This window comes from Budorcas taxicolor, chromosome 16, assembly GCF_023091745.1.
Source record: "Budorcas taxicolor isolate Tak-1 chromosome 16, Takin1.1, whole genome shotgun sequence".
Lineage (NCBI taxonomy): Eukaryota > Metazoa > Chordata > Mammalia > Artiodactyla > Bovidae > Budorcas > Budorcas taxicolor.
In genome coordinates this window covers 64,816,213-64,841,969 of record NC_068925.1, presented here as the reverse complement: position 1 = coordinate 64,841,969, position 25,757 = coordinate 64,816,213, and the positions used below count along the sequence as shown (strand labels likewise).

Sequence of the window (25,757 nt, the reverse complement as noted above, 5' to 3'; positions counted from 1 at the left end):
TTCTCCAGCACCACAATCTGAAAGCATCAATTCCTTGGCGCTCTGACAGTAAAGAATCTGCCTGTAATGCAGGAGACCCAGGTTCAAGCCCTGGGTGGGCAAGATCCCTTGGAGAAGGAAATGGCAACCCACTCTAGTATTCTTGCCTGGAGAATAATTCCATGGACAGAGGAGCCTGGTGGGCTACAGTCCATGGGGTCACAAAGAGTTGGGACACGACTGAGTGACTTACACACACCCACACCCCACAAACACACCCACACCCTTCTTTATGATCCAACTCTCATGTCTGCAACTGACTACTGGAAAAACCAAGCTTTGATGATGCGGACCTTTGTCTGCCAACTAAGTTAACCCTGGAGACACCCAATTAACGAAAAGCTGTGGAAAGCTAAGGATATCTATCTACAAATTCCAACCATGAATAATCAATTTAAAAAACAAGCCCTCAAGGTGAACGAGTTAACATGGAATATGAAGGACTACACTATCAAATTCCTTCTTCCCTCGGCAGGCTCATCTAACTCCATAATATTAAACACCAACTATATCCTAATGATAACCAAATATATACTAAACATTTATAGTCTTTTTAACCTCCAAAACCAAGTTCATCTAACAGACCCATTTGGATGCTACCTTGGCATCTCAGTCAATACAAAACTTTTAGTTTCTTCCCCAAACCTGTTCTTCTTCCTCCCAAGCCCAGTTTTCCCATCTCCCCAAATGGCACCACCATTCACCAAGTTACTCACGGTGTGGGATCTACCCAGTCCCTGAAGATCCTCTATAGCCATCCCTTGTTAAGTACCCGTCAGTATCCTTAAAGGAGCACCTACGTGAACTATTTTACTTAACCTTTACAACACTGTGCAAAAAGCATTATTATTATTCCCTTTTTACAGGTGAGTAAACTAAGTCAAGAATAACCTGCCCCAAGAGACAGAGCTCCTAACTGGGGGGCCCAGAATTTCCAGCCAGGTAGGCCACTGCTCATCCACTGCCCACTTCTGCCTCCAAGGTAGGTGTCCCATCTCCCTGCTATCACTCTGCACACCTGGAGTGCGGGAATGACGTCCTCAACGATTCCCACTTCCTCCACTCTAGCTACCCCCGAATCCTTGCTTCCCTTAAATTCTCACCACACTCCAGTAACATGGCCTTCTTTCAGTTTCCAACGCCTGCCTGCCCGTTAACACTCACTACTCCCTTCGGCCTCTGCGGTTCTGCCCCCTCCTCCGTCGCTGACGCATCCTCCGCCCCGCGGCCGACAGTTCAAAGGTCTACTACCTCCTCCGGGACGCCTGCCCTCGCCAGCCGATCTCAAGAGGCTCTCTCCCTTTACACTAATTCCTCGCCACCTCTTGACGGAAACCTGCAGACGCCTGTTTTCCGACTGCCTCCCTCTCCCCCCAGCCCAACCCCTGGAAAGGGAGGGCCAGGACGCTGCCTCAGCCCTTTACTCTCTGTCCCCAGCGGCCGCAGAACAGCGCCCCCGAAACAACAGCCCGTTCTGTGCGTCTTGAACGACCGAAGGGCCCTAAGGCGAGCGCGGGGCCTCGGCGGGCTCAGCCCCACAGGACGACTCACCCCGCCCCCACACACCTTTCCTTCTGCGGCGAGAGCCGCGCCGCCGCGCTAGGCCGGAGGAGGAAGTGTGGCCTGGCCGTTAAGCAGACCGGGCCGGGAAAGGGTGCGCGAACAAGCAGGGCAACAACGGGGCTCCCCCGACCCCACGGGCAGCGAGCGCGGCGCGGCGGGCAGCGCAGCGCGGCGGGCAGCACGCAGCCCGCAATCCGGGAACCCGGCGAGGCGGCTCCCCACCCCCACCCCAACCCGCCACCGCCCGCGCCAGCGAACAAAGCCCGGCTGCAGAGCCGCGGGGCCCACGCCGGCCCAACGAAAACCACAAGGCCGTTTTCCCCTTACCCTCTTCTGCTTTCCTGGTGCCCGAGAGCACAGCCCTCTTAGGACCGTCCGTAGCACGGGCTTTTAGCGACGGACACCGGAGAGCAAACAGCAACTTGCAAGAAAGCGGCTGCGAAATGGCTGCGATCGAGGCGCCAGGGGGCGGGGCCAGTGCTCTGCGCATGCGCAGAAAGCGAGCTGGGGGCGGGGCGGCGGCCCAGGCCACCGTGAGGGAAGGGCGGGCCTGCGGCTACGTAGCGGCCGTTAGTTTCTGGTCGCCCGGGAGATGGGGCTGCCAATGGCGCCCGCGGTCCCGGCCTGGCTTCCTTGTGTAGCAGAGCCACCTCCTGTTTGAAAGTTTGGGGGACCCGGTAGCATTTTAATGCATCAAAATGTTTTGCAGCTTTTGTCATAGGGACCTGTGGTAGATGAGGTGCCCTTCCAAGACAGAACTGAAATGTTAGGTGCTAACTTTATAGGGGTTTTGTTTTAGTTCCTAAGTCTTGTCTGCCCGCCAAGCTTCTCTGTCCATGGGGTTTCCCAGGCCAGAATACTGGAGTGGGTTGCATTTCCTTCTCCCGACCCAGGGATGGAACCGGTGTCGCCTGCATTGCCAGGCGAGCTCTTTACCTGGTGAGCCACCGGGGAAGACCTCAGAGGCTTGTTAGGGCAGTTAAACTAGACACCATGTGAAGTGGGCTTATTGTGTGTTCCTGACACACAGTAGGTGTTCAACAGATACTGTTGTAGTGATTCAAATACTCTTAACAGGAAGGTCTCCTGAGAGAAATAACCTCAATGAAGGCGGGAACTCTGCCTGGCTCACTCAGGCCACTCTCTGTGTTAACGGAGTCCAAGCGTACTCTGCCTGCTACATGGACAGGCCAGTGAATCAGAGGGGAGGGGTTGAAGCAAGGAATATGACTTTATGTTCAGAGAGCTGACTGGCCAAGAAGATGGCAGACAAATGACTCCAGATTGGGGGAGGTGAAGAAAGAAAATAGAAAGGCCATTAATCTTGCAACTATCTCCTAGAAAGAGAAGCCTCAAACAGAGATGTGTTCATTTCTTCCTTCCTGCCGTCTACAGATGGACCGGGGTCTGAACAAAGACACTTTAACAGGCAGAGGGGCAAGATTCTCTCAGGCAGGCCATTATGTATGATTATAATAACAAAAAACTAAAAGTAAGTCAGATAGTTCCAAAGTAGAGTCAGAACTGGTTTTTCCCCTGCTACAACTGGGATACATATCACATGCTTACTAAAATGAATAGATTAAAAACTGTAAGGTTGTTTTTGCTCAAATTGGATATCCTTTTGTCTTCAGTCTTTGAAATAATTTGTATTGTTAACTATTGTAGTAGTCACTTAAATTTTTGAACTCTAGTGCTTCCCACAGAGTAAATAGTACAGAATATTTCCAGTTGGGATTGTTCCAGAGAATCCAGACTAATCAATTATTTGACCCCATCATACCTACCATCCTTATTTTTCACCTCTTTCGCTAAGTTTCTTTTCCTAACTCTTCTAGCTCACTGTGGTTAGTCCCTTGTTTTAGTATTTCTCCTATGATTAGAATAACACAGCATTTACTCAATCTTATTTTCCTCCTGGGTTTGCTGTCTTCAACTAAAAACAAAACCATTCAGGAAAACACCTTAATCTTTTTCTTTGTCCCTTTCAGGGTGTAACTGAGCAGGATGCCATGGGAGCTTCCTGGGACAGGCCTTCCCCCAAATGTTCCTCCAAAGCTCCTCTCTGAAGTACCTAGACAATACTGTTTGATGCACATTTCCTGAGTTATTTTGCAGATGTAAAGAACCTCCCCTCTCCAGCAAATGGAAGATATTATGACCATGAGTCAGTTGGAGCCTAAGGACCAATTTTTTTAAACCCTGTGACACCGCCTCACCGTCAGCCAATCAGAGAATTGTGACAAGCTGATCGCAGATCACCCCCTCCCATCTGGTTTTTAAAAGTGCTTTGCAGAGCTCAGGGCTTTTAAGGCATAAGCTTCCTGTCCCCTTGAATGGCCTTGCAATAAACCTTTCTCTGCTGCAAACTCTTTTTCAGTTTGTTTGGCCTCACTGTCAGGCACACGAACTTGCATTACAAGGGTACTTAAACCAGAGTTTTGTTTTGTTTTGTTCATTTTATGATAAGGGAAAGCCAAATAGCATAAATGGATTACAGGTGTTTTCTTGTAGATAAAGAACACAGCATTTTTATTACCAATGTTTTGAACTCATAGTCTGGTAGATGGATTACATATATCTGTTTCATCATTTTCTTGGAGACTGTCTCTTGTTCTTTCAATTGAGAGTAGTTCTTGTCTTTTCATTTTACTTACATTTCTCTGTGTCTATAAATTTAGGTGAAACAGTTATCTTGTGGTGTTGAATAGGTGTTTGTGGGAGCATCCCTATATAGACTGTGTGCCCAGTGTCTTTGATGTGAGCGCTGGATTTGATGTGACAGCAGCCACATCTTTTCTCAGGGCGGGTTTGCCACCATCACCTTGATAAAGGGGGTCATGGCTGGTGCTGAAGTAGCTAGAGCCTGTGCAGGCTGTGAGGTGGGACTTTCGCTCTGCACAGTGCCTGTCACTACACTGGCAGTGGTCTCCTGAGTTGCTTGAGCCAAAGCCCTGGAGGTTGGACTCAGGCTGGCTTTGTTCCCTTTAAGTTTATATCTTTGAAGTTTTTTATCGAAGTGAAGTGGAAGTCGCTCAGTCACATCCGACTCTTTGCAACCCCATGGGCTCTACAGTCCATGGAATTCTCCAGGCCAGAATACTGGAGTGGGTAGCCTTTCCCTTCTCCAGGGGATCTTCCCAACCCAGGGATCGAACCCAAGTCTCCCGTGTTGCAGGCGGATTCTTTACCAGTTGAGAAGCCCAAGAATACTAGAGTGGGTAGCCTAGCCCTTCTCCAGCGGACCTTCCCGACTCAGGAATCGAACCGGGGTCTCCTGCATTGCAGGTGGATTCTTTACCGCCCCTAAGTGTGTATATCTTTACTTCTCCCCATACTGGAGCCTTTGCCTCAAAGGAGGGGAGTGGTGAAGTAAGAAAGGCTTGTGTGCACTGCCTGGGTAGGCATCTGTGGCTCTGCTCAGAAGCAGCCCAGAGTCACGTCTTATCCCGTGTTGCAGCCACCCCATATCAATGCAAAGCTGTGGCATGGAGTGAGTGGGGCCAGAGCATTCACCAGGTCGTGACCAGGGGTCATGGTGGTTTAAGTGACCATGCTGCTGTCAGAAATCTGGTCGGGCTTCAGTGGCACCATTTGAGTGAGTGCCAACAACAGCCACTCTTGCCCCACCCAGACCACACCCCAGGCCCCCTCCTTGCCTCTGTATCTTTAGATCAAGTCTTTCCAAGGTCCCGGGGCACTAGGTTCATTGCCAAGCTGTGCTGTGGAGTATGTGGGGCTGGGGTATTCTGTTAGCTCAGACTAGTGTTAATTGCTCAGTCATGTCCAACTCTTTGCAACCCCATGAACTGTAGCCTGCCAGGTTCCTCTGTCCATGGAATTCTCCAGGCAAGAATACTGGGGTGAATTGCATTTTCTCCTCCAGGGGATCTTCCCGACCCATGGATCAAACCCTGGTCTCTTGCATTGGCAGGTGGATTCTTTACCACCTGAAACATCAGGGAAGCCAGCTCAGATTAGGGATAGCAGCAAAGAAGCAACCACTAGGGCAGACCTCTCTCCACCCTGTCCGATGGCAGACCAGTACCTGCACACTCCTCATGAATGGAATCTAGGCTTCCCCGGCTTCTTTGTCCCAGTGGTCCTCCAAGCAGCCAAAGGGGCTTGTCTCTTCCGGGCAGGACCCCAGGACTGGGGGGTCTAGTCTGCGGCTTCACCTGCTCACTCCCCAGGGCCACCTGTGTGATTCCCCTTTTCCCCTTGTCCTCTCCCAAGGTCAGAGGTCTCCACTCCATGCTTTTCTTCCCAATTATATGGGAGTCTTTCTTGCAGCCTTAGTTGTTTAGTTTTTCTGCCATTTTTCAGTTAGTTTTCCATAACAGTTGTTCCACGTGTAGATGTATTTTTGACTCATTTAAGTAACAGGGAAGAATAAAATCTGATTCCCTGTTCGATTTGTTTCTTTTACTCTAACCTTTGTTTTCCATTGCTTTTGTTTCTATAATCACTAAGAAGATGCTGCCTGAAGCTATAAGCGTACATCGTGGCCTCGGGGAACACCTGCCCCTCTACCAGAAAGTTAAAGTGCCTTTATTCAGCTCATAGGGAAACATCCTGACCCTGTCCACCTGTGGATGGCTGCAGAAAAAGAGGAATTAACACTTTCCCTAATGGAGGCTGGCCAAACCAGGAGATACTTTGCAAGACTTAGCCCCTTTTTACTTTACTTCCTTACCTTCTCTCCTCTGTTCTGTAAAAGAAGCTAGCATCCAGACCCCATAAGATGTCTTGGACTCTAGTCTGCCACCTTCTTGGATGCCTGGTTTTCTGAGTAAAATCGCTACACCTTGCCTCAGCACCTTGTCTCCTGATTATTGGCCTGTCGTGCAGGAAGCAGACTGAGCTTGGACTCGGTAACATTTGCGGAGGGAAGTAAGCTCTGTTATCTTCTTAGTTTGTCATCTTGATCCTCATCCCATGGTGAGAATATTTAGACTATTGAATTAGGCAAATGCTACAAGTCTGGGCCTCCCTGGAACCACGAACCACCCCCCTTACCACCCCCTCACCCAATCTTCTGCCAGAGTCAATTGTTAACCATTTATCAGTTCACCACTGGCCTTGGCCCTGGCAAGTCCTTCAGCTGCCCTGGGTTTAATCTTCCCTTCCCTTGAACCAGGGGTGAATTAGATGCTGGTCTTTCAGCTCCAGCCTCCTGCCCTGCAGCTTAGGCAGCCAATGGTGAGTTGTGCTACTTCTGAGCTGCCCTAGAGAGCCTGCGTCCTGAGCCTGGGGCTCAGTGACAAGGTGATTGGGAATGGAACCTCACGTGGTACACAGCTTCTGAGGTTCCAGGGCTTTCCACACTTGCAAGATGACTCCAGGGGTAATTGAGAGACCCTGGTCCTTTGGGGACTGGTGACATCTGCCAACTGCCCATTTCCCTCTGAGCTTTAACATTCTCCTCTGAGAAAGAGACTTCTGAAGCAGATCTCTGAACATCACCACCCCTCACATTTGAGGCTTTTGGAGTTTCTCTGAGCACAGCTCTGCTCCCATGTCTCAATCCCTCCATCTCAGACTCCTATGGAGCTCCCTCTGTAAGCACACCGAATGCCAGTCATGCCCAGATTCTGTTCTCAGCACTCTGTATACACTCTGCCTGGACTATCTTACATGCTTTCAACTGCCATCTATGTGTGAATACCCTCTAAACCTTAATCTCCTATCCAAACTTTCTTTTGAACTTCAGATCATATGTAAATATTTAGTGAAGCTCTCTCCTTAATGTCCCTCAGGCTTCTTTCTGAGTCTCGGGTCTCAATCCTGATTCTTTTATTATTGGAGTAGGCAGCCTTCAATATGGCCAACAAAGATCCTTTCCTCCTGGCATATGAGCCCTGTGTAGTCCCATCCTACACTGTTCCTAGGACTGGTCTTTTGACTTTTTGCTTTAGCACATGGAATGGGATAGTAAGCCACTTCTGAGATTGCTTTAACAGACTGTGGCTTCTGTTTTGAGTTTTGGCTCACTTGTGTGCCATCTCTATCTTTCGGATCACTCTCTCAGATCTTTCTGGAGTAAGAAAGCTGCCATAGTTTCATGAGAAACTGAAGTCTCTGGCCAATAGCCAGCAAAGAACAGAGGCCTGCCCAGCTACGTAAGTGAACCCAGAAGTGGGTTCTTCGGCTCCAGTTCAATCTTGAGAGGAATAAAGCTTTAGCCAATGGTTTGACTGCAATTTTTTCAAAGACTTTGTACCAGAATCACCCAGTTAAGCTGCTCCTCGATTCCTAGCCCTCAGAAACTACATGAGTTAATATTTCCAATGTTAAACTGTTACATCTAGGGGTGATTTGTTACATGAAATAAATAACAAATACAAGTGCAGTTGTCCCTTAGTATCCATAGGGGATTGGTCCCAGGACCCTCCCAGATACCAATCTATGGAGATTCACCAGTCTCTAAATAAATGGCACAGAATTTGCATAAAACCTATAGGATATACTTCTATATATTTTAATCATCTCTAGATTTCTAATAACTACAATGTATGTGCTATGTTAATAGTTGTAAATACAATGTAAATGTTATGTAAATAGTTACCAGTATGTGACATATTCAAGTTTTGGTTTTTGGAACCTTCTGGAATTTTTTTTCCCAATATTTTTCTTCTGTATTTGGTTGAATCCTTGGATACAGAGATATCCTGCAGATACGGAGTGCCAGTTGTATCTTCCATATCTAGTTTCTATTGATTCTTTTTCTAAATATCTTTTATTCCACTCCCTCCCCTCCATCACTGCTGCCACCTCCTTAGTTTGAGTCTCCACCACTGGTTACCTATTGCAATAGGCCACCCAATGGTTTCCCTGTTCCCAGTTTGTCTTTTAATCTACTCATCACACCGCTTCAAGAGTGACATTTTTAAAGCAAAAAGTCATGTCACATACCTTCCCAGCCCACAAACACATTCAATTCAGTTCAGTTCAGTTGCTCAGTCATGTCCAACTCTTTACAACCTCAAGGACACCAGCATGCCAGGCCTCCCTGTCCACACCAACTGCCGGACTTTATTCAAACTCATGTCCATTGAGTCAGTGATACCATCCAACCATCTCATCCTCTGTCATTCCCTTCTCCTCCTGCCTTTGATTTTTCCCAGCGTTAGGGTCTTTTCCAATGAATCAGTTCTTTCCCTCAGGTGGCCAAAGTATTGGAGTTTCAGCTTCAACATCAGTCCTTCCAGTGAATTTTCAGGACTGATTTCTTTTAGGATGGACTGGCTGGATCTCCTTGCAGTCCAAGGGACTCTCAAGAGTCTTCTCCAACACCACAGTTTAAAAGCATCAATTCTTTGGTGCTCAGCTTTCTTTATAGTCCAACTCTCACATCCATACATGACCACTGGAAAAACCATAGCCTTGACTAGACGGACCTTTGTTGGCAAAGTAATGTCTCTGCTTTTTAGTATGCTGTCTAGGTTGGTCATAACTTTCCTTCCAAGCAGTAAGAGTCTTTTAATTTCATGGCTACAGTCACCATCTGCAGTGATTTTGGAGCCCCCCCCCCAACCCCGCCAAATAGTCTGTCACTGTTTCCCCATCTATTTGCCATGAAGTGATGGGACCAGATGCCATGATCTTAGTTTTCTGAATGTTGAGCTTTAAGCCAACTTTTTCATTCTCCTCTTTCATCAAGAGACTCTTTAATTCTTCTTCGCTTTCTGCCATAAAGGTGGTGTCATCTGCATATCTGAGGTTATCGATATTACTCCTGGCAATCTTGATTCCAGCTTGTGCTTCATCCAGCCCAGTGTTTCTCATGATGTACTCCACATATAAGGAGGCCCCATAAACACATAAATACTTCAAATCTTTCAGTGATGGTAACTTTTTAAAATCTGTGTCTCTTTGACCTGCTTGTTCCTCTAAAGTCACTTAGCAAAAGGCATTCTCTTATTGTATTTGCCACTGTTCCAAACAGTGATATATGGATCATTCAAGAGTCTGTAGATATTTTCCATTCCCCATCTGCTACTGTTAGAAGCACAGTCAAAAGTTTGCAACCTAGGAAAAAATCTGAGAGTGGAACTGTGATCTGATCTCTGATGATAATAAATGCAAATTTCTATATCACTTCTTGGGTTTTGTATCATTTTTCAACTTTATTTTGCCAGCTATTGAGTTAGCGGTTTAGCAGCAATGTAATGTTTCTTTCTGATGTATAAAGAACATACACTGGGGGCTTCCCTGGTGGCTCAGTGGTAAAGAATCTGTCTGCCAATGCAGGAGACACAGGTTCAATCCCTGGTCCAGGAAGATTTCGCATGGCCTTGCAGCAACTAAGCCTGTGTGCCACAACTACTGAGCCTGGATGCCTAGAACCTGTGTCTGCAACAAGAGATACCATTGAAACGAGAAGCCCGTGCAGCACAACAAAGAGTAGCCCCTGCTCACTGCAACTAGAGAAAGCATGTGCAAAGCAGCAAAGACCCAGCACAGCCAAAAACAAGAGATAAAATCAAATAAAAATTATTAAAAAAAACAAAACCAACAACATAACTAAGTTTAAATTCAGCCTTGGTCATTTGTTTAACCATCATATTTCTCTTTGTGTTCACAAGATCTCATTAATCATGTTAAAAGCTCTCCAAGTGCTAATTTCAGATGAGCAAAACAAGAAAAACAGAGCTCTTTGCTTAGTGGATATCCAGTCTTTATTTTCACTGAAAAATTAATTTGGCCTTAGTATCATTAAATAGGGATATGACATGCTCAGAAACAAACACTAACAAAAAACCTCACTTTTCTTCTTTTAGGAAGTTAACAGCTATACAAAGAAGTTTCAATGAGGTAGAATATAAGCTCACATAGGCAACTGTGGTTCAATTTCTAATTCAGATACCTTATTCCTAAAGAAGACAGAAATATGAGGAAACAGTAGGTGTTATTCCTGGGCAAGAAAGGAGTGTTGCTGTTGTTCAGTCACTAAGTCATATCTGACTCTTTGTGACCCCATGGACTGTAGCATGCCAGGTTCCTCTGTCCTCCACTATATTCTGGAGTTTGCTCAAAGTCATATCCATTGAGTCGGTAGAAGGAAAGAGGAGATATAAATATAACAACTGTTACCTACCCAACCAATTTTTAAAAGGGTTAGCAAAGATAACTGAATCCACTGTTCATTTTGAATTCCCATTTTGAACAAGTTTTCTTGTTAATTAAAAAAATTTAAAAACAGCGTAAACTGATATGAATTTCAAACACTTCTCTGCAGACTAATCAGACAGGAAACAAAATAAAACCCTAGGTAGTTACTAGATTGGATAATCAAGTTTAAAATCATTAAGGATTAACCATCAATAGACTTTATTGTTAGAAAGCACACACCTGGGTTTGTTACAGAGGAGGCTGAGCAGCCAGTTATACATTCCAGAGAAAGAAAAAAGTAAAGAGGTTGTGTAGAGAAAGTTAAAGTGAGACCTTTGGGTCCTCCCTAAAACTTTTATCACTGAAAAGTGACTGCTTGAAAATGCAACTGGAAAATGAAAGTAAGTAGCTGCTGGGCTCACTGCAGAAGGGACTCTGGTTTTCACTTCCAATAATTCAGTGCACTGTTGGGGCACACTTTCTCCCCAGTGAGGAAAGGAGGAAGTTGCAGTGCCCAGAGCAAAGAGATCTTTGGTTCTGCAAAACTCTGAGCTTTAAGAAGTTCTCTACGGACAGAGGAGCCTGGTAGGCTACAGTCTATGGGGTTGCAAAGAGTCGGACACAACTGAGCGACTTCACTTTCACTTTCTACAGCAGCAAGTAGAGACATGAATTCATCTTTGTGTAAGGCCTCTCCTTTGTTATGTGAAAAACACCCAAAGAGCCCTTTAGTTATAGTAACTGAAGCAAGTCTTCACCTAACCCAAAGTTTTTGGGGAAAATCGTGACACTGTAATTAATCTGAAAGCAGATATACTGAGTTAGACTGAGCAGCCAAGTGAAGTGATATGTTAATAGTTGTGCACAGTTGAGTTACATTGTATTAATCTGGCATTACAATTAGAATATCTGCCTAAATGCAATCACTTGGAGTTGTCCTAGATTACAAATGAATATTTATTAAAATGAAAGTATATTGTAGTGGTTTAAAATTAGAAAACTTTAAAGTAGAATTAAGAACCAGGAATTAAGATAATGGGAGCTCCTGAAGGCAAATGGAATTAATCAAGTACATTTTTCCTCTTGATTTAATCTCATCCATATATGCAAAAATTTCTCTACAAAAATTTTGTGAAATATTGAATGATTTAGGGCTATGACTCCTTTTGAAGTTTTTGCACTTTCACAAATTAAAACTTTTAAAAGATCATAGCAGGTATTTAAATACTTGTTGACTGCTGTAGGATTTCATTTGCTAGGAAGGTTGAGTTCAAGCTCATCTAAAAAGTCTTTGAGAAATAAATGCTGTATTCAAGGTGCATTATATTTCAATGTACACACCCTCATTTGATAGACACTAACTGCAAGCGTCCATATTTCCATCCTTTAAATCAGTACAAGAAAGGAAATCTAGGCTTTTCAGTTTAGCTTCTGCATTATCAGTGAACTCCCTGGAGGCTTTCTGTAGTGGAAGACGGGGTGGGCCCATTGGAATCCCGGAGACAAGAGTCATGATGGCTTTGGTCTGCGACACTCCAAAACCTAGGAAAAATAAACAGGAAACAGGGCTGGGACGGTCCACTTTGCCACAAACATTCCAGAGAAGAAATCATATTCTTACAGTGATTCCTAGGACAGGATAAAATGGAACTAAAAGATGGGGCATTTTTGTCAATATGGCAGATTGAGCAGATGCAGGAAATCCCTGTGCGCATGCTCAGTGGCCTCAGTTGTGTCCATGTCTGTGCGACCCTGTGGACTACAGCCCACTAGGCTCCTCTGTCCATGGGATTGATTCTCCAGGCAAGAATACTGGAGTGGGGTGCCCCAGCGCCACCTGGGAAGCCCCTTAGGAAGTCCCTAGGCCTGCTCTGAACCCATACAAATGCTGAAAGCTTTTTTAACGAATTGATAAATTATAAAATAAAACAAAGTGAGACTCAAAGTCAACCTCAAAAGCAAGGAGGGACAAGAGGTATCAGGAATAAAGAGGCCAAAGTGGTAGGGAGACGCTGAAGCCAATGGTCCATAAGGATAATCTGATTCAGGGATGTACCGCTGTGGATTGAAAGATAGAGGAATTCATCACTGAGACAGAATTTAGTTCCAGCACATCTAAGAAGTCCCTGAAAAATGCACTAATTAAGGTAATAGTTTATGACTCAGTACTAGTGTTTTAGATTAGGGTTGCAATGCCAGATAAAGCCTTCAGTCTGTATACAGCAAGGAGGTGGACCTAAAACTCCCAGTGTAAAGTTGGTAGTCAGTCTTACATGAAAAGCAATAGAAAAAACAAAACCAAACTAAACAAACAAACAAAGAAAAACTCTCCTAAGAGGCAAGGGAGCCTGACTTCTGCCAGGGCTGTGGCTGGAAAGGAAAGTGAAAGTGAAATCACTCAGTAGTGCCCGACTCTTTGCAACCCCATGGACTGTAGCCCTACCAGGCTCCTCCGTTCATGGGATTTTCCAGGCAAGAATACTGGAGTGGGTTGCCATTTCCTTCTCCAGGAGATCTTCCCGACCCAGGGAATGAACCTGGGTCTCCCGCATTGTAGGCAGATGCTTTATCGTCTGAGGCACCAGGAAGTCCATGGCTGGAAAAGGAAGTAAAAGAAATCCCAAGCCTGTGCCACATATAAATGCTGGATCTATATTATGTGCTTAGTACAGGAATCATACTAAAAAATAGACCTAAAGACTTGTTCAGAACTGATGAAACTAAAGTGTTTGAAGAGGCAGACATAAAATCACTTGATGAGACACCTCACAACCTGGAGTACAATGAATTCCCCAGGAAACAACTGTCTTTGAAGATGAATTCAGAGGTAGAAGTTACAAAGCACACAAGGAAAAAGAAGCTGCATGGGAACCAGCAAATACACAACTCACAAATTTCACATCCCAAGAAAAGATGACACAAAATTCTGAAAGAGATTTCAGAAAATATTTAAGAATAGAAGCCATAGGCTAAGAGAAGGACATATAAAGAATGGGATCATCTGGAAGAAATAACCAAAAAGAAAGAATGGAAATGAAAACTATATAACCAGTGAATGAAATTGTAGAAAATAGCTAAAGATAACATTAGTGATTTTGAAGGTAGGTCTAAGGAAATAATCCAGAATATAGCACAGGAAGATATTTGTTTTCTTAACTGGCTATTGTTCTTAGATTAAAGGTATGAGCAGTAACTTTCTTTTCCTAAGGTAACTTAGTTACAGTCCGTAACAAGTGAGCATTGGGAAGGAAAATACTAGCTTGGCTAAATACATAGAAAATACTTTGTTAAATGCAAGTGGCCCTCCTATTCTTATCATGAATGGTAGGAGAGGGAGAACTACCTTCACGATAAGGCTATCACATTTATTAAGTCTCTCTTATATACAATGGAATGAGAGTCCCTTGGACTGCAAGGATATCCAGCCAGTCCATCCCAAAGGAAATCAGTCCTGAATATTCACTGGAAGGACTGACACTGAAGCTGAAACTCCAATACTTTGGCCACCTGATGCAAAGAGCTGACTCATTTTAAAAAACCCTGATGCTGGGAAAGATTGAGGGCAGGAGGAGAAAGGGACGACAGAGGATGAGATGGTTGGATGGCATCACCGACTCGATGGACATGGGTTTGGGTGGACTCCGGGAGTTGGTGATGGACAGGGAGGCCTGGTGTGCTGCAGTTCATGGGGTTGCAAAGAGTCGGACACAACTGAGCAACTGAACTGAAACTGAAACTGAAAAAAGAACGAAAGCTTGAAGCTTATAACAGATGGACCCAGAGGGTGTTGAACTAAATGATATTGAAATAAGTCAGACAGAAAAAGGCACTATATTATTTCACTTATCTATGGAATCTAAAATACAAAAAATAAACAAAGACAGAAACAGAGTTATACATGCTGCATGTCAAATTTATCTCAATAAAACTGGAAGAAAAAGCCTTCTTTGCAGTATCACTGCTGGTATGCAAAGTGATCTTAGACATACAGCTAAACGTTTAGTTCTTTAAAAACTGGAAAAACTAGTAGTAGTTCAATATCTACTTTTATGCACCTTAGGAACATATACCAACCCATGATTTTGTGAAAACTATTGTTTGGGACAAGGGAATAATAATAGCTAACAATATTGGGTGGGCCAAAAAGTTCCTTCTAGTTATGGAAAACCCAGAACGAACTTTGTGGCCAATCCATTAGTACTGGTGGCATACAAATATGACCAAAAATCATCGAAGTGGAAAAGCAAATGGGAAGCATTGTCTTTGAAGGATAAAGACAGCTGGCTGTAAACCCGTGAGAATGAGGGACATAATACATAATAGGTGCTTAGGGCTTGGGAGGACTTGCCAGGAAGAGGCAGAAAGGCTCTGAAAGGAAGGGTCTGCCAAGAAAAAGCCTAAAACTTTTCCTGGACTTGACCCAGGTTCTCACGAAGGGCCAAGCTCTTGCAGAAGTGGAGTGAATGGTGGCATTTGTCATTTGTTATGGGATAAGACTTCGGAGACTGTGGAGAGGTTTCTCTACTCAGATTCACTGTATTTCCCTCAAACTTTACATTGTCATGTTATTCAAACCTCTATCCATTCAAGCTTACTTGTGTTAATAAACTTTTAAATTGCAGATACTCTTGGGAGAGCTATCAGTCATTCACAGTTTAGTATGATCTATATTCAAGCTGATTTCTTCCAAATACTTAGGCTGAAATCAGCTATAGTGTGGTAGTAGAATTTTAAGGAGCAGAGGCAAGGGAAGGGAGGGAGTATTGATGGTTTAGAAGAAAAGGGGTAAAAAATGGTGTGTGCGCAGAGTAGGAAGGTGAGTAAAGTGCTAATATGGAGAAGAGAGGTTTGCAGAAGGGTGCCAAGACCTTCCAACTGGGTTTACTTCACCGTTTTATAGGACTGGTTCTGAAAGTTAGCATTAGGGATAAAACCTTGCTTACAACTGATTAAAAGGTGTTCTTGTTGAACCCTTGGAGAAAGTGATGAAAGTCTCTCATCACTTTCTGTGAAACGCTCCCAGTGTTGCGTGTTCAGTTGCCCAGTCGTGTTCAACTCTTTGCGACCCCATGGAATGTAGCCTGCCAGGCTCCTCTGTCCAGGGGATTTTTTTCCAGGCAAGAATACTGGAGCGGGGTTGCCATTTCCTACTCCAGGGGATCTTCCCAACCCAGGATCGAACCCAAGTCTCTTGCATCTCCTGCACTGGCAGGTGGATTCTTTATCACTGTGTCACCTGGGAAGCCCCCAAACCCTCCCGAGTAGCAGACAAAGAGGGAAACTTACCTAGTTTGACCACAAAGTTGATAAATCTCTGAATACAAAACTAGAAAGAAACAAACAAATCTACAGTCAGTATTACTGAACCGTGGTAACAATTTAAAGAATTTGGAGGTCAAATTACAGAAACCTCAAACCAAAGGTCCACACATCTTAGTTTTGTGTAGGTCTGACAGAATGGAGAAAAACAGCCAAGTGAGGATGGTTGAGATCCATCTAGGATAAGGTAGAATCTTTCCATATATATAAGCTTTATGAATCGAGCCCATGAAGAAAAGAAGCTCCAATGAAGGAACAGTTCAATACAGAGTTAGGGTGGGGAAGATAACCTCTACCCATCCAGGCTACATAGACAAGCTTACCAGCTAGTGTAGTTGTTTCCAAATTGGGGTGCTCTAACTTCTGGATTACTTTCCAAGACACCTTGGGGACACTTGGCCAAGGTTGATTTATGGGAATCAATTTCTAGATACTCAAATTCCATAAGTGCTATTTCTAAAATTGATCAGAGAGAGGATTCACACATAATGGAGGTGTAGATTATCCTTTTTTATTTCCCCTTTCACAATCCTTCTCCTACTTTTGAAAAAATAAAGACATACCTCCTATATCACTGCCTTGGGACACCTCTTGGAATCAAATAAAGCAGATCAAATGTTGGTATTGGCATCCACGAAGAGAGCTGACAGAGTGATTCCTCTAATTAATGAATAACAAGTCCTCTTAAAGATCATAGGGTTTTCAATTTTTTCCTTTCAACATTGCTTTTAATGTGATTCACACTGTCAGCTGAAAATCATTAAATGATCAAGCATTCTGTGATTTGTGGCATATGACTCAAAAACCGCTCAAAGGACTGAGGGACACTGCTTATACTAAAGTTTCTTCCATTCTTATCTACTAATATATATGATCATGCTTTCACAGAACTTATTTCTATAAAAACAAAAACCAGAAGTAGTATTGATGCCGAACTGTAACTCATTCTAGCATTAAAGGATATTCATCCACAAATTCATGAAGCAATCCTTAAAAAGAAGAGATCCCCTTCCATCTCACTATTTTCAATAGAGATGCATTTTCAATAACATTTGCTTTTTATGTTGTTTTACTCAATTGCATGTGTGTGCATGCATGCTTAGTCATTCAGTCCTGTCTGACTCTGTGATTCCATGGACTGTAGGTTGGCAGGTGCCTCTGTCCATGGGAATTTTTCCAGGCAAGAATACTAAAGTGGGTTGCCATTTCCTACTAAAGGGGATTTTCCCCACCCAGGGATTGAACCAGTGTCTCTTGCATCTCCTGCATTGCAAGGTGGATTCTTTACCACTGTGGCACCTGGGAAGCCCTTAATCAACTGTATATAAGCAATAAAAAATTCAATGCAGAATAAAATTTGAATACCAAGAACGTATATGCATATGTTCTTTTTTCCCTGGCATACAAACTACAGCACATTACATTCAAAAGTCTCTACTTTGCTTCTCTTCTAAGCTTTTATTTCCTATTCACTATCACACTATCCAACCTTGTCTTAGCTTGGTGCTCAGTGGAAATAATTTAATCAAACCATTCATTAATAATGTTGCTGCTGCTAAGTCGCTTCAGTCGTGTCTGACTCTGTGCGACCCCACAGATGGCAGCCCACTGGGCTCCGCCATCTCTAGGATTCTCCAGGCAAGAACACTGGAGTGAGTTGCCATTTCCTTCTCCAATGCATGAAAGTGAAAAGTGAAAGTGAAGTCACTCAGTCATGTCTGACTCTTACCAACCCCATGGACTACAGCCTACCACGCTCCTTCGTCCATGGGAGTTTCCAGGCAAGAGTACTGGAGTGGGATGCCACTGCCTTAGCTACTCATAATAAAATTAAATATATATATAAATAAAAAACCCCAAAAGTCTCTACTTTGTTGCTTTTTTTTACACTTAATATATCATAGAGATCTCTTCACATCTGTGCATATAAAACTTTTAAAGGGCTGTAAATAGATCCATTAAATAACTCAAACATAGCGGTGGGACCTTTCCCTTTAGGCTGTGCCCAGCTGTCTTTTGGGCTTCCCAGGTGGCTCAGTGGTAAAGAAGCCACCTGCCAATGCAGGAGACATGGGTTCGATCCCCGGGTCAGAAAGATCCCCTGGAGGAGGAAATGGCAACCTACTCCAGTATTCTTGCCTGGAAAACCCTATGGACAGAGAAGTCCATGGGATCTTAAAAGAGCTGGACACAACCTAATGACTAAACAACAACAATGTGTTAACCATCTCCTTGGGTGGATATTTGAGCTGTTTTCATCTTTTGCTATTATAAACAATGTTATAAGGAATATCTTTGTATATGTATCATTTCACTTTGTAAATATAATGGACGGCATTTAAATCTATGAGAACGAGTAAGTTTAGCTCTAACTTTTTACTTGTTTGTTTCTTCACTTGACTACAAACTCCTTTAGGGCAGAGACCAGCTTTACTGAAATCATCAGTTCAGCCCTTGGTATATTAACAAATAAGTAAATGAGACCCACTCACACTGGCTTTCTGTAAGAAAAAATAGAATGTGATGAACTAAACTCCTTCCCAATAATGTTTTATGAGACATGATTTATTTGAGTAGGGCTAAAAGAAAAAATGGGATGGAGATGGAAGCTGAGTCAACCCATAAAAGAAACCACTAAATGGAAGGGTCCATCTCGCATCCATGTCATGGTTTACACCATTCTATGATCTTCCCACCATTCAGCTCAGAACAGGTTGAAATTTTCAGAAACACTTTTTTTCTGGGAAACTTAGGAAGAAGAAAATTATAAATAAAAAGAGAGGGCATGAGTCTGCACAATTCAGACTTCATGTCTTAGTTTAAAACCAACATCCTTCCAATGCTTAATCTAGGTGACATAGCCTCCTAAGTCCTCATGGTGTTCCTGCTTTCAGCCTCACCTGGTCTGAGGCTGAACAAAGATGAATATTAAATAAGCTGTTTTAAACTATAAGTAGGAAGTAAATTTAGGCTGGCTCAATGTTCAGGGCTAAAGGCTAAGGATGTATTAAAAAATTTTTTTTTAATTTAAATTTGGCAGCGTTGGGTCTGAGTTGCAGCATGCAGGTTTTCTTTCCATCTCTGGACCTTCCCGCGTGGCGTGGGCTCAGCAGTTGCAGCACAAAAGGTTTAGCTGCTCCGTGGCATGTGGGATCTTAGTTCCCCAACTAGGGATCTAACCCATGCCCCCTGTGTTGCGGGGTAGTTTCCTAAGGAATGGACCACCAGGGAAGTCCCAGGAGGGCTGTATTTAATCACTCTTGGCAACTGCTTCCTCCTGTTCTCTTCTTGGTTAGAGCTGAGGTCACCCCCTCTAACCTTCAGGATGCTTTGTGGCTTCTGCTTTGTAATTCCTGATTTGCCCTGATGGTGGCCAGTTCAGTTCAGTCACTCAGTCATGTCCAACTCTTTGCAACCCCATGGACTGCAGCAGGCCAGGCTTCCCTGTCCATCACCAACTCTCGTAACTTGCTCACACTCATGTCAGTGATGCCATCCAACCATCTCATCTTCTGGCCTTCCCTTCTCCTCCTGCCTTTAATCTTGCCCAGCATCAGGGTCTTTCCCAATGAGTCCATTATTAGGACAGGATGGTGGCCTGTCCTATTCAAAAGATCCCTTATCTGAGCTTACTGGAACCAACCACCTGCTCTGATCTTGCTTATGCCTTTCACTCCCACTCTTTTTTTTTTGGCTACTCCTCTTGGTCACTTTTATGATCCTGAAAGTTCCTGGACCTCTTAGGGCTTCCAGAAGTCACTCTGTTGTGCTGACTCTTTCTTTCCCCTTTATTCTGTTTACCTAAAGTATACACACTACCAGCTGTTGCGACTGGTTCTAGCTTTTGGCGAAGCTCTTCCTTCTCTAGACCATGAGGCTGTCCTCCCTGCAACATTGACAGCCCCCACCATTTCCCCCAGGGGTCTTCCCTGAGACACACCAGTTCCTGATGCTTTCCTCTTCCTGTTTCAAAGTTGGTAACTTCCTTTTGGATCACCTACTCAGCTCTTGTTTCCTGCCTGGTGGATAAAGTTCTCAGCAACATTTCCAGGGCAAAGGAGACTGACCTGCTCTGATTTTGGATAAAGTCTCCTGTTTTTGGGTCACCAGCTTCAGAGCTTCTTTATATACTCTGGTGACTCAAGTGTGAAATTCTCAAGAGGATGGCATGTGGTCACTTACCCAGAAACCCATCACTATTATTTCACAGTCATAAAAACACTTTGAATGTAGATTAAAAATAAGATCACTTCTAGGAGAAACAGAAAGGAGTCATTCCTGTATGGGGCCTGTCCTGATTAGACATGTAGGGAGCGTGGACAATGGGGGCAGATTTGGTTTTAAACAAAAATAAAGACAGAAAATACAGAAAGAAGCAGCTGGGCAATTTTAAAGAGGGCAGGCATGGTAGGAATGCTGATGAGAGAGAATAAGAATTCTCAAGTGGGAAAGAAAAAAGGCTGTGACTTCTAAGGAGGGAAAAAGAAAGCTAACCTGATGGTTCAGAGCTGAAGAGAAGTCTTTTCGTTCAAAAGCCTCCAACATCTGCTTTGTCTTTTTTCCCAGGTAGTTATAGGTACTAGAAAGAGAAAACAGCACACACTGTAGGATCAGTAACTCAGCGGGAAGACCCAGCTCTACAAACCCCTCTGAAGCTTAAAAGGGAAAAATATACCAAGCCTTCCAGAAGTCTATTTTTGGGCCCTAATCTATTAAAGGATCAGGTGTCTTTAGTTCTGAATTTTCCAGCAATACTAAGCAGTGCAGAGGAGGCAGTGAACACTAAAGGGAATGAAGAAAAGGGAGGAAAAATAGAAAAAGGGTAGAGTTGGAAAAAAGTGAAAGACAGAGGTATATTTGGCAAAGAGTGAATGAGGGCAACACCTGACCCAGGGCACACACAGAGGTGCAATGCTAGATACGAACTGTGGATAAAATGCAATGTCTAAAGTACATCCTAGAAACCTTAAACTGAGGAACAGGGTGAATGGAGCACCACAGTAAAAGGGGAAAAATCCTAGCAGATTACCTCAATTCTTTGTCAAGTTACATGCTACCTAGAGACTAGTTTCTAATTATAATATTAATACTGATTATAATAATAATATGAGAGACCTCTCATTGACTAGTATATTTCACTGCCTGACATAAACCATGTCTGATCCTCTCAAAACCCTGTGAGGGAGATGTGGTCTCCATTTTGCCGTGAAGATGCTATGCCTCAAAGAAAGGCTACAGAGTTGTCAAGAAGGTTTTCCATCCCTTTGTACCGCCTTCTATTACACTTCAACAAAAACAGAGGTGAGAGTTATCTGATCTGATAAGATGTTCTTGCCATCTTAAAAAAGAAACTCTAACTCTACCAATAGTATCTTAGACTAATCACTAGATTCTTAGAGAAACCAGCAAGGCAGGAGTTTCTTGAAATTCAGAACAAGGATGTTTTCCCAGTTTCTCGTACAGTAACTCAGGATCAGAGAAGGGTTTTATCTTGTTGTACCAGGAACAGCATATTGTTGGTACTTCAAATATGTAGTCCCTGGAGTCCATACAAGGGATTCCAAGAATGTGAAATTTATATTTTCTCCCAGTAATAAAATAGGGAAGAATAAAATATAATTGCTGAGGTAAGTTACTTGCAGATGTGAAACACTGGAGTTCACAATATGTTACATGAATGTCTCAGGGGTCTTGGAATGTTGATCATGATTAAGAAGAAATGAAGTGTGACCAAATGTACTTTGCCTTCAGATTATGTTGACAGAATAAAAATGCCTAGTATGAAGGTCAGAAAAAAAAAAAATCTAAAAAGAACTTCCATGGTCAGCAGATCCAGGCATTCAGGTTTCCTCAGTAGAAATGGCCTGTGTGACAATGGTTGTTTCAGGCATCCTGGCTCGATGAAAGAGCCATTAAGATTATCCAACTCAACTACTCTTCATCAAAGCCATGCTCACCAAGATATGCTATGAGTTATCACTTTGCTTCCCCTGTACTTTTCCCACCGGGGGGAAAAATACACTTTCAGTTAATATAGATAGTTCAACCTGCTTGCAGGCACATTTCTAATGAATTAGGTTAACATGTGCAGTGGACATGCTCAATCGAACGTCCCAGAGCCTTTTGCTGAGTAGACATCAGGCCATATGATTCTCCCCTCCCAGTTGCAACTGATTGGGCTTTACATGGACATTTGGCTTGGCAGTGCTATCTAGTGACAGCCTGAAATCCCCCAATCAGGCACCATGACTGGCCACGTGCATGCAGAAGCAGAGAAAGCCCGTCTGGAGAGAAGGGAGATAGAGAGATGTCCAAAGACCACAGATGGAGAACAGCCTGCAGTTGAGAGCTTTGCAGTTTGGGGTTCTCATCTTCTCTGACACCTCACTGCATTCCCTCCCCTTGGGGTGTATGAAATTTCCCAGTATTTTACAACTTATATTCTTTCACATAAGCTAGTTGGAATAGTTTTCTGTTATTTGTAACCAAGTAATTTCTGACAAAGAAGTTCTATGCACGCTTTCAGCTTGTGTGCCTCACCTCTAACGGCAACAGCTGCTTCTTAAAACAATGGCTGAGCCACTAACAAAGTGTTAAGTGAAAATTAGTCCTTCAGTCACGTCTGCCTCTTTAGACCCCATGGACTGTAGCCCGCCAGGTTCCTCTTTCCAGGGAATTCTCCAGGCAAGAATACTGGAGTGGGTTGCCAGTCTCTTCTCCAGGGGATCTTCCCAACCCAGGAATCAAACCCAGGTCTCCTGCATTAGAGGAGGAGGAGGTAAGAACTTGCTGTTCCCAGTACAAGATAAAAACTTCTCTGATCCTGAGTTACTGTATGAGAAACTGGGAAAACACCCTTGTTCTGAGTTTCAAGAACCTCCTGCCTTGCTGATTACTCTTAAGAATCCAGTGATTAGTCTAAGATACTGTTGATAGAGTTAGAGCTTCTTTACCAGCTGAGCTACCAGGGAAGCCCACCAAAGTGCTAAGCCCTACTTAATTCATTTTCACTGAGAATGTGGCAAAGAAGGGCAACTTCTCTTAGAAAAGGTTTACATGCAGGAAATACAACTACTCAGGTGATGAATGGCCCTGGGGGGAATTTTACAGTTATGATCATTGGGGAAAACGAGTCCTGCTTACCTGCCCACCGCTCCAGTTGCTCCCATCACCAGAGCACTTAACAGTTGCTGATCAGAAACAAAAATTTTCTTCCATTATGTTTTGACAGATAAAAACGTATACTTTGTAAAATATAAACATCATTGAACATACTCTACATAATTACATTCAACTTCTGCTTAATGACAGATTTTTTTTACTATATATTCTTATAACTTTTATCAATAAATTTGTGCAGTGCAGTGTGTGCAAGGAATAGTCACATAAAGCAGTTTTCTCCCCGTTACCCTAGTTCCCCATGCTAGAGAGTGACATCCATATTGCTGTTAGCCAATAGTACAAATACTGTTCAGTAACCTATTAAGTTATTTCATTATAACGGACAGAATTCTAAGACGGCCTACCTGATCTCTGTTTGTTACTGTTACCCTCTGAATATGTCCCTTTCCTTGAGAGTGGGTGGGACCAATAACTTGCTTCTAACAAATTATGGCAAAAGCCTCATCATGAGGCTATGATAGACTTTTTTCAGTTTTATTGAGGTATAAATAGCAAATAAAAATTTAAAATTATAAAAAAACAGAAACAAAAAACATAATTACTATGATGAAAAAGGAGAAGAGTTGCTACTATATAAGCAGCTACATCAATTGTTTGGGAGGGAAACTAACCAGCTGGGACATGCCAGGAGGTGACTTACCTCATCCACCCCAAAAAGGAAAGCAAACTGTCGCTGGCGATTCTGATCCACACACTGCCCGAAGTCTAAGAGATCTGTGTCACTGAATTTCAGCCCTTGGAAGCTGGGGATCTTATCCTGAATCCCATCCAACAACTCCTCAGCACGAACTGCTCAAAACAGTAAACATCTTGTTCACCTGCACATCTCGGGAAGTATCAGATGACATCCCGTCTAGCCCCATACATCTGTACAGAGCTGCCAGGAGCTGCTCTCAGCTGCAACTGGCTGCAGACTGAACTTAGCCACTTGCCCTTGCCTCCTCGTTCGTCTGTACTTGTCAAATTATAGATCTAAATCTTCTGTTCCTTGAACAATAGACGGATATTTATAAAGTGCAACTTAAGTGTTTTCTTTTAAGGAAGTTAAGAGGAGCAGGATTTTTAAAATAGCTTCCTAAGAAATTTCATCTAACTGTAACAGTCTTCACGCTGGAGAAGTACGATAATGATGACAGAAAAGCTAGAAGAAAAATGAGAAGAGATCAGAGTATCTTCCTGTGTGCCAGGCACTGAGTATGTGGCAGGGTACAAAGCCAACTGTCCTAGCGGTGTTTGCGGGCTGTATCTTCCCATATAAGAAGGAGGGGTGTGTGACACAGACCCAGGGTGTCTGCTAGAAGTGCCTAGGGGTCAACTTGTCTTTCATACTTAAAATATTCCATTATAAGGTAGTGTCGAAGACTGCTAAGGACGGACATTTTTTTCCCCCCCAGCTATGCTGGGTATTGCGGCATCCAGACTCTAGTTGCGGATGGGCTTAGTTGCCTAGTGGCACGTTGGATCTTAATTCCCTAAACAGGGACCGAACCCACGTCCCCTGCTTTAGAAGGCAGATTCTCAACCACTGGACCGCCAGGGCAGTCCCAGGCTGACTTATTTTTGATGAGTGACTTACTTTGGAGCAGTTGGAACTATCTTAGTCAATAGTCCTGTGATTTTGTGACATGGGGTGGGGTGGGATGGGATGGAGTGTGGGAGTGCGTTAGTGAAGTAGGGTACAATGTGAGGGGTAAAGGGAAAGAAACGTGGAAAGAAGCGGTACTTACTCTTCACCCCGGTCAAGGCAGGAATGTGATAGTAGTAAAATGGCAATGCAGGGGCGGCAGCAGCCACCTCTTTTAGGAAATTAATTAGGACATCTGAAAGAACAGCAGGAAAAGTCATGGTGTGAACAGGTGTAAAACACTGCCTTTCCCCAGGGAAAAATGAGCCACCGAGTGACATGCAACCATCTGTTTCGGAGGCTGAAAATTCTTGACCACACTTACTATCTCTGAGATTGCTACTGCAATTCACTTCATGCAAAGTTTTGTTTCCCTCTCTCCAGAAGGGCCAAAATAAGAGGCTCACCTTCCTACTGTACTAAAATTCTAACAAAAAACTGGTGCAAATCTTCCCACGTACTAAGTCATGAAATACTCTTACAAAAACCAGGAGCCCATCAAACAGGATCCTCTTCCTCTTACCCAGCAGGGTAAGTGTGGTCAGTGAATAGTAAAGACTTTGCATTAAGATCAGAATAAAGTTGTAATTAAGAAAATCCTACAAGGAAAAGATAAAACAACATCTGCTCAAAATGGGAAGACATGAAAGTAATGGCACATTTCAACCAAAGTTTGGTACTTTTCCCCTTTGGAGAGAAATTTATATTTTTCAGAAGAGAGTTCAGTTTGGTTTACTGAAGACCTGGGGTTTCCTACATCATCCAATTTAAACCTTAACAGGAACTTCACTGCTGTTTATATAGGTATTTATGATAAACAAATCCAGCAAGACTGCTTACATATGGATGCCAGTGAATAGTGGGAAAAGAAATCCAATGTACTTCATCTGAATGCTGTGGTGATGTTTTCTATCTA

At 43.5% G+C, this 25,757-nt stretch overlaps 2 protein-coding genes across 2 annotated transcripts in view; both read right to left on the bottom strand.

Moving 5' to 3' along the window:
- Positions 1–2,060, bottom strand: part of DHX9 (DExH-box helicase 9) — a 44,468-nt gene extending 42,408 nt beyond the window's left edge. Inside the window, exon 1 of the mRNA XM_052653455.1 lies at positions 1,930–2,060. The gene's annotated coding sequence lies outside the window, so the exon portion shown is untranslated. The remainder of the gene's footprint in view (positions 1–1,929) is intronic.
- A 10,013-nt stretch (positions 2,061–12,073) lies between these two features.
- The window catches only part of NPL (N-acetylneuraminate pyruvate lyase), a 37,320-nt gene continuing 23,636 nt past the window's right edge, over positions 12,074–25,757 (bottom strand). The window contains exons 6-11 of the mRNA XM_052654057.1: positions 24,945–25,037; positions 23,858–24,006; positions 23,179–23,225; positions 20,530–20,614; positions 16,003–16,042; positions 12,074–12,258 (exon numbers count right to left, since the gene is read on the bottom strand). Of these exons, the coding sequence (XP_052510017.1) occupies positions 12,074–12,258; positions 16,003–16,042; positions 20,530–20,614; positions 23,179–23,225; positions 23,858–24,006; positions 24,945–25,037 (599 nt within the window). The remainder of the gene's footprint in view (positions 12,259–16,002; positions 16,043–20,529; positions 20,615–23,178; positions 23,226–23,857; positions 24,007–24,944; positions 25,038–25,757) is intronic.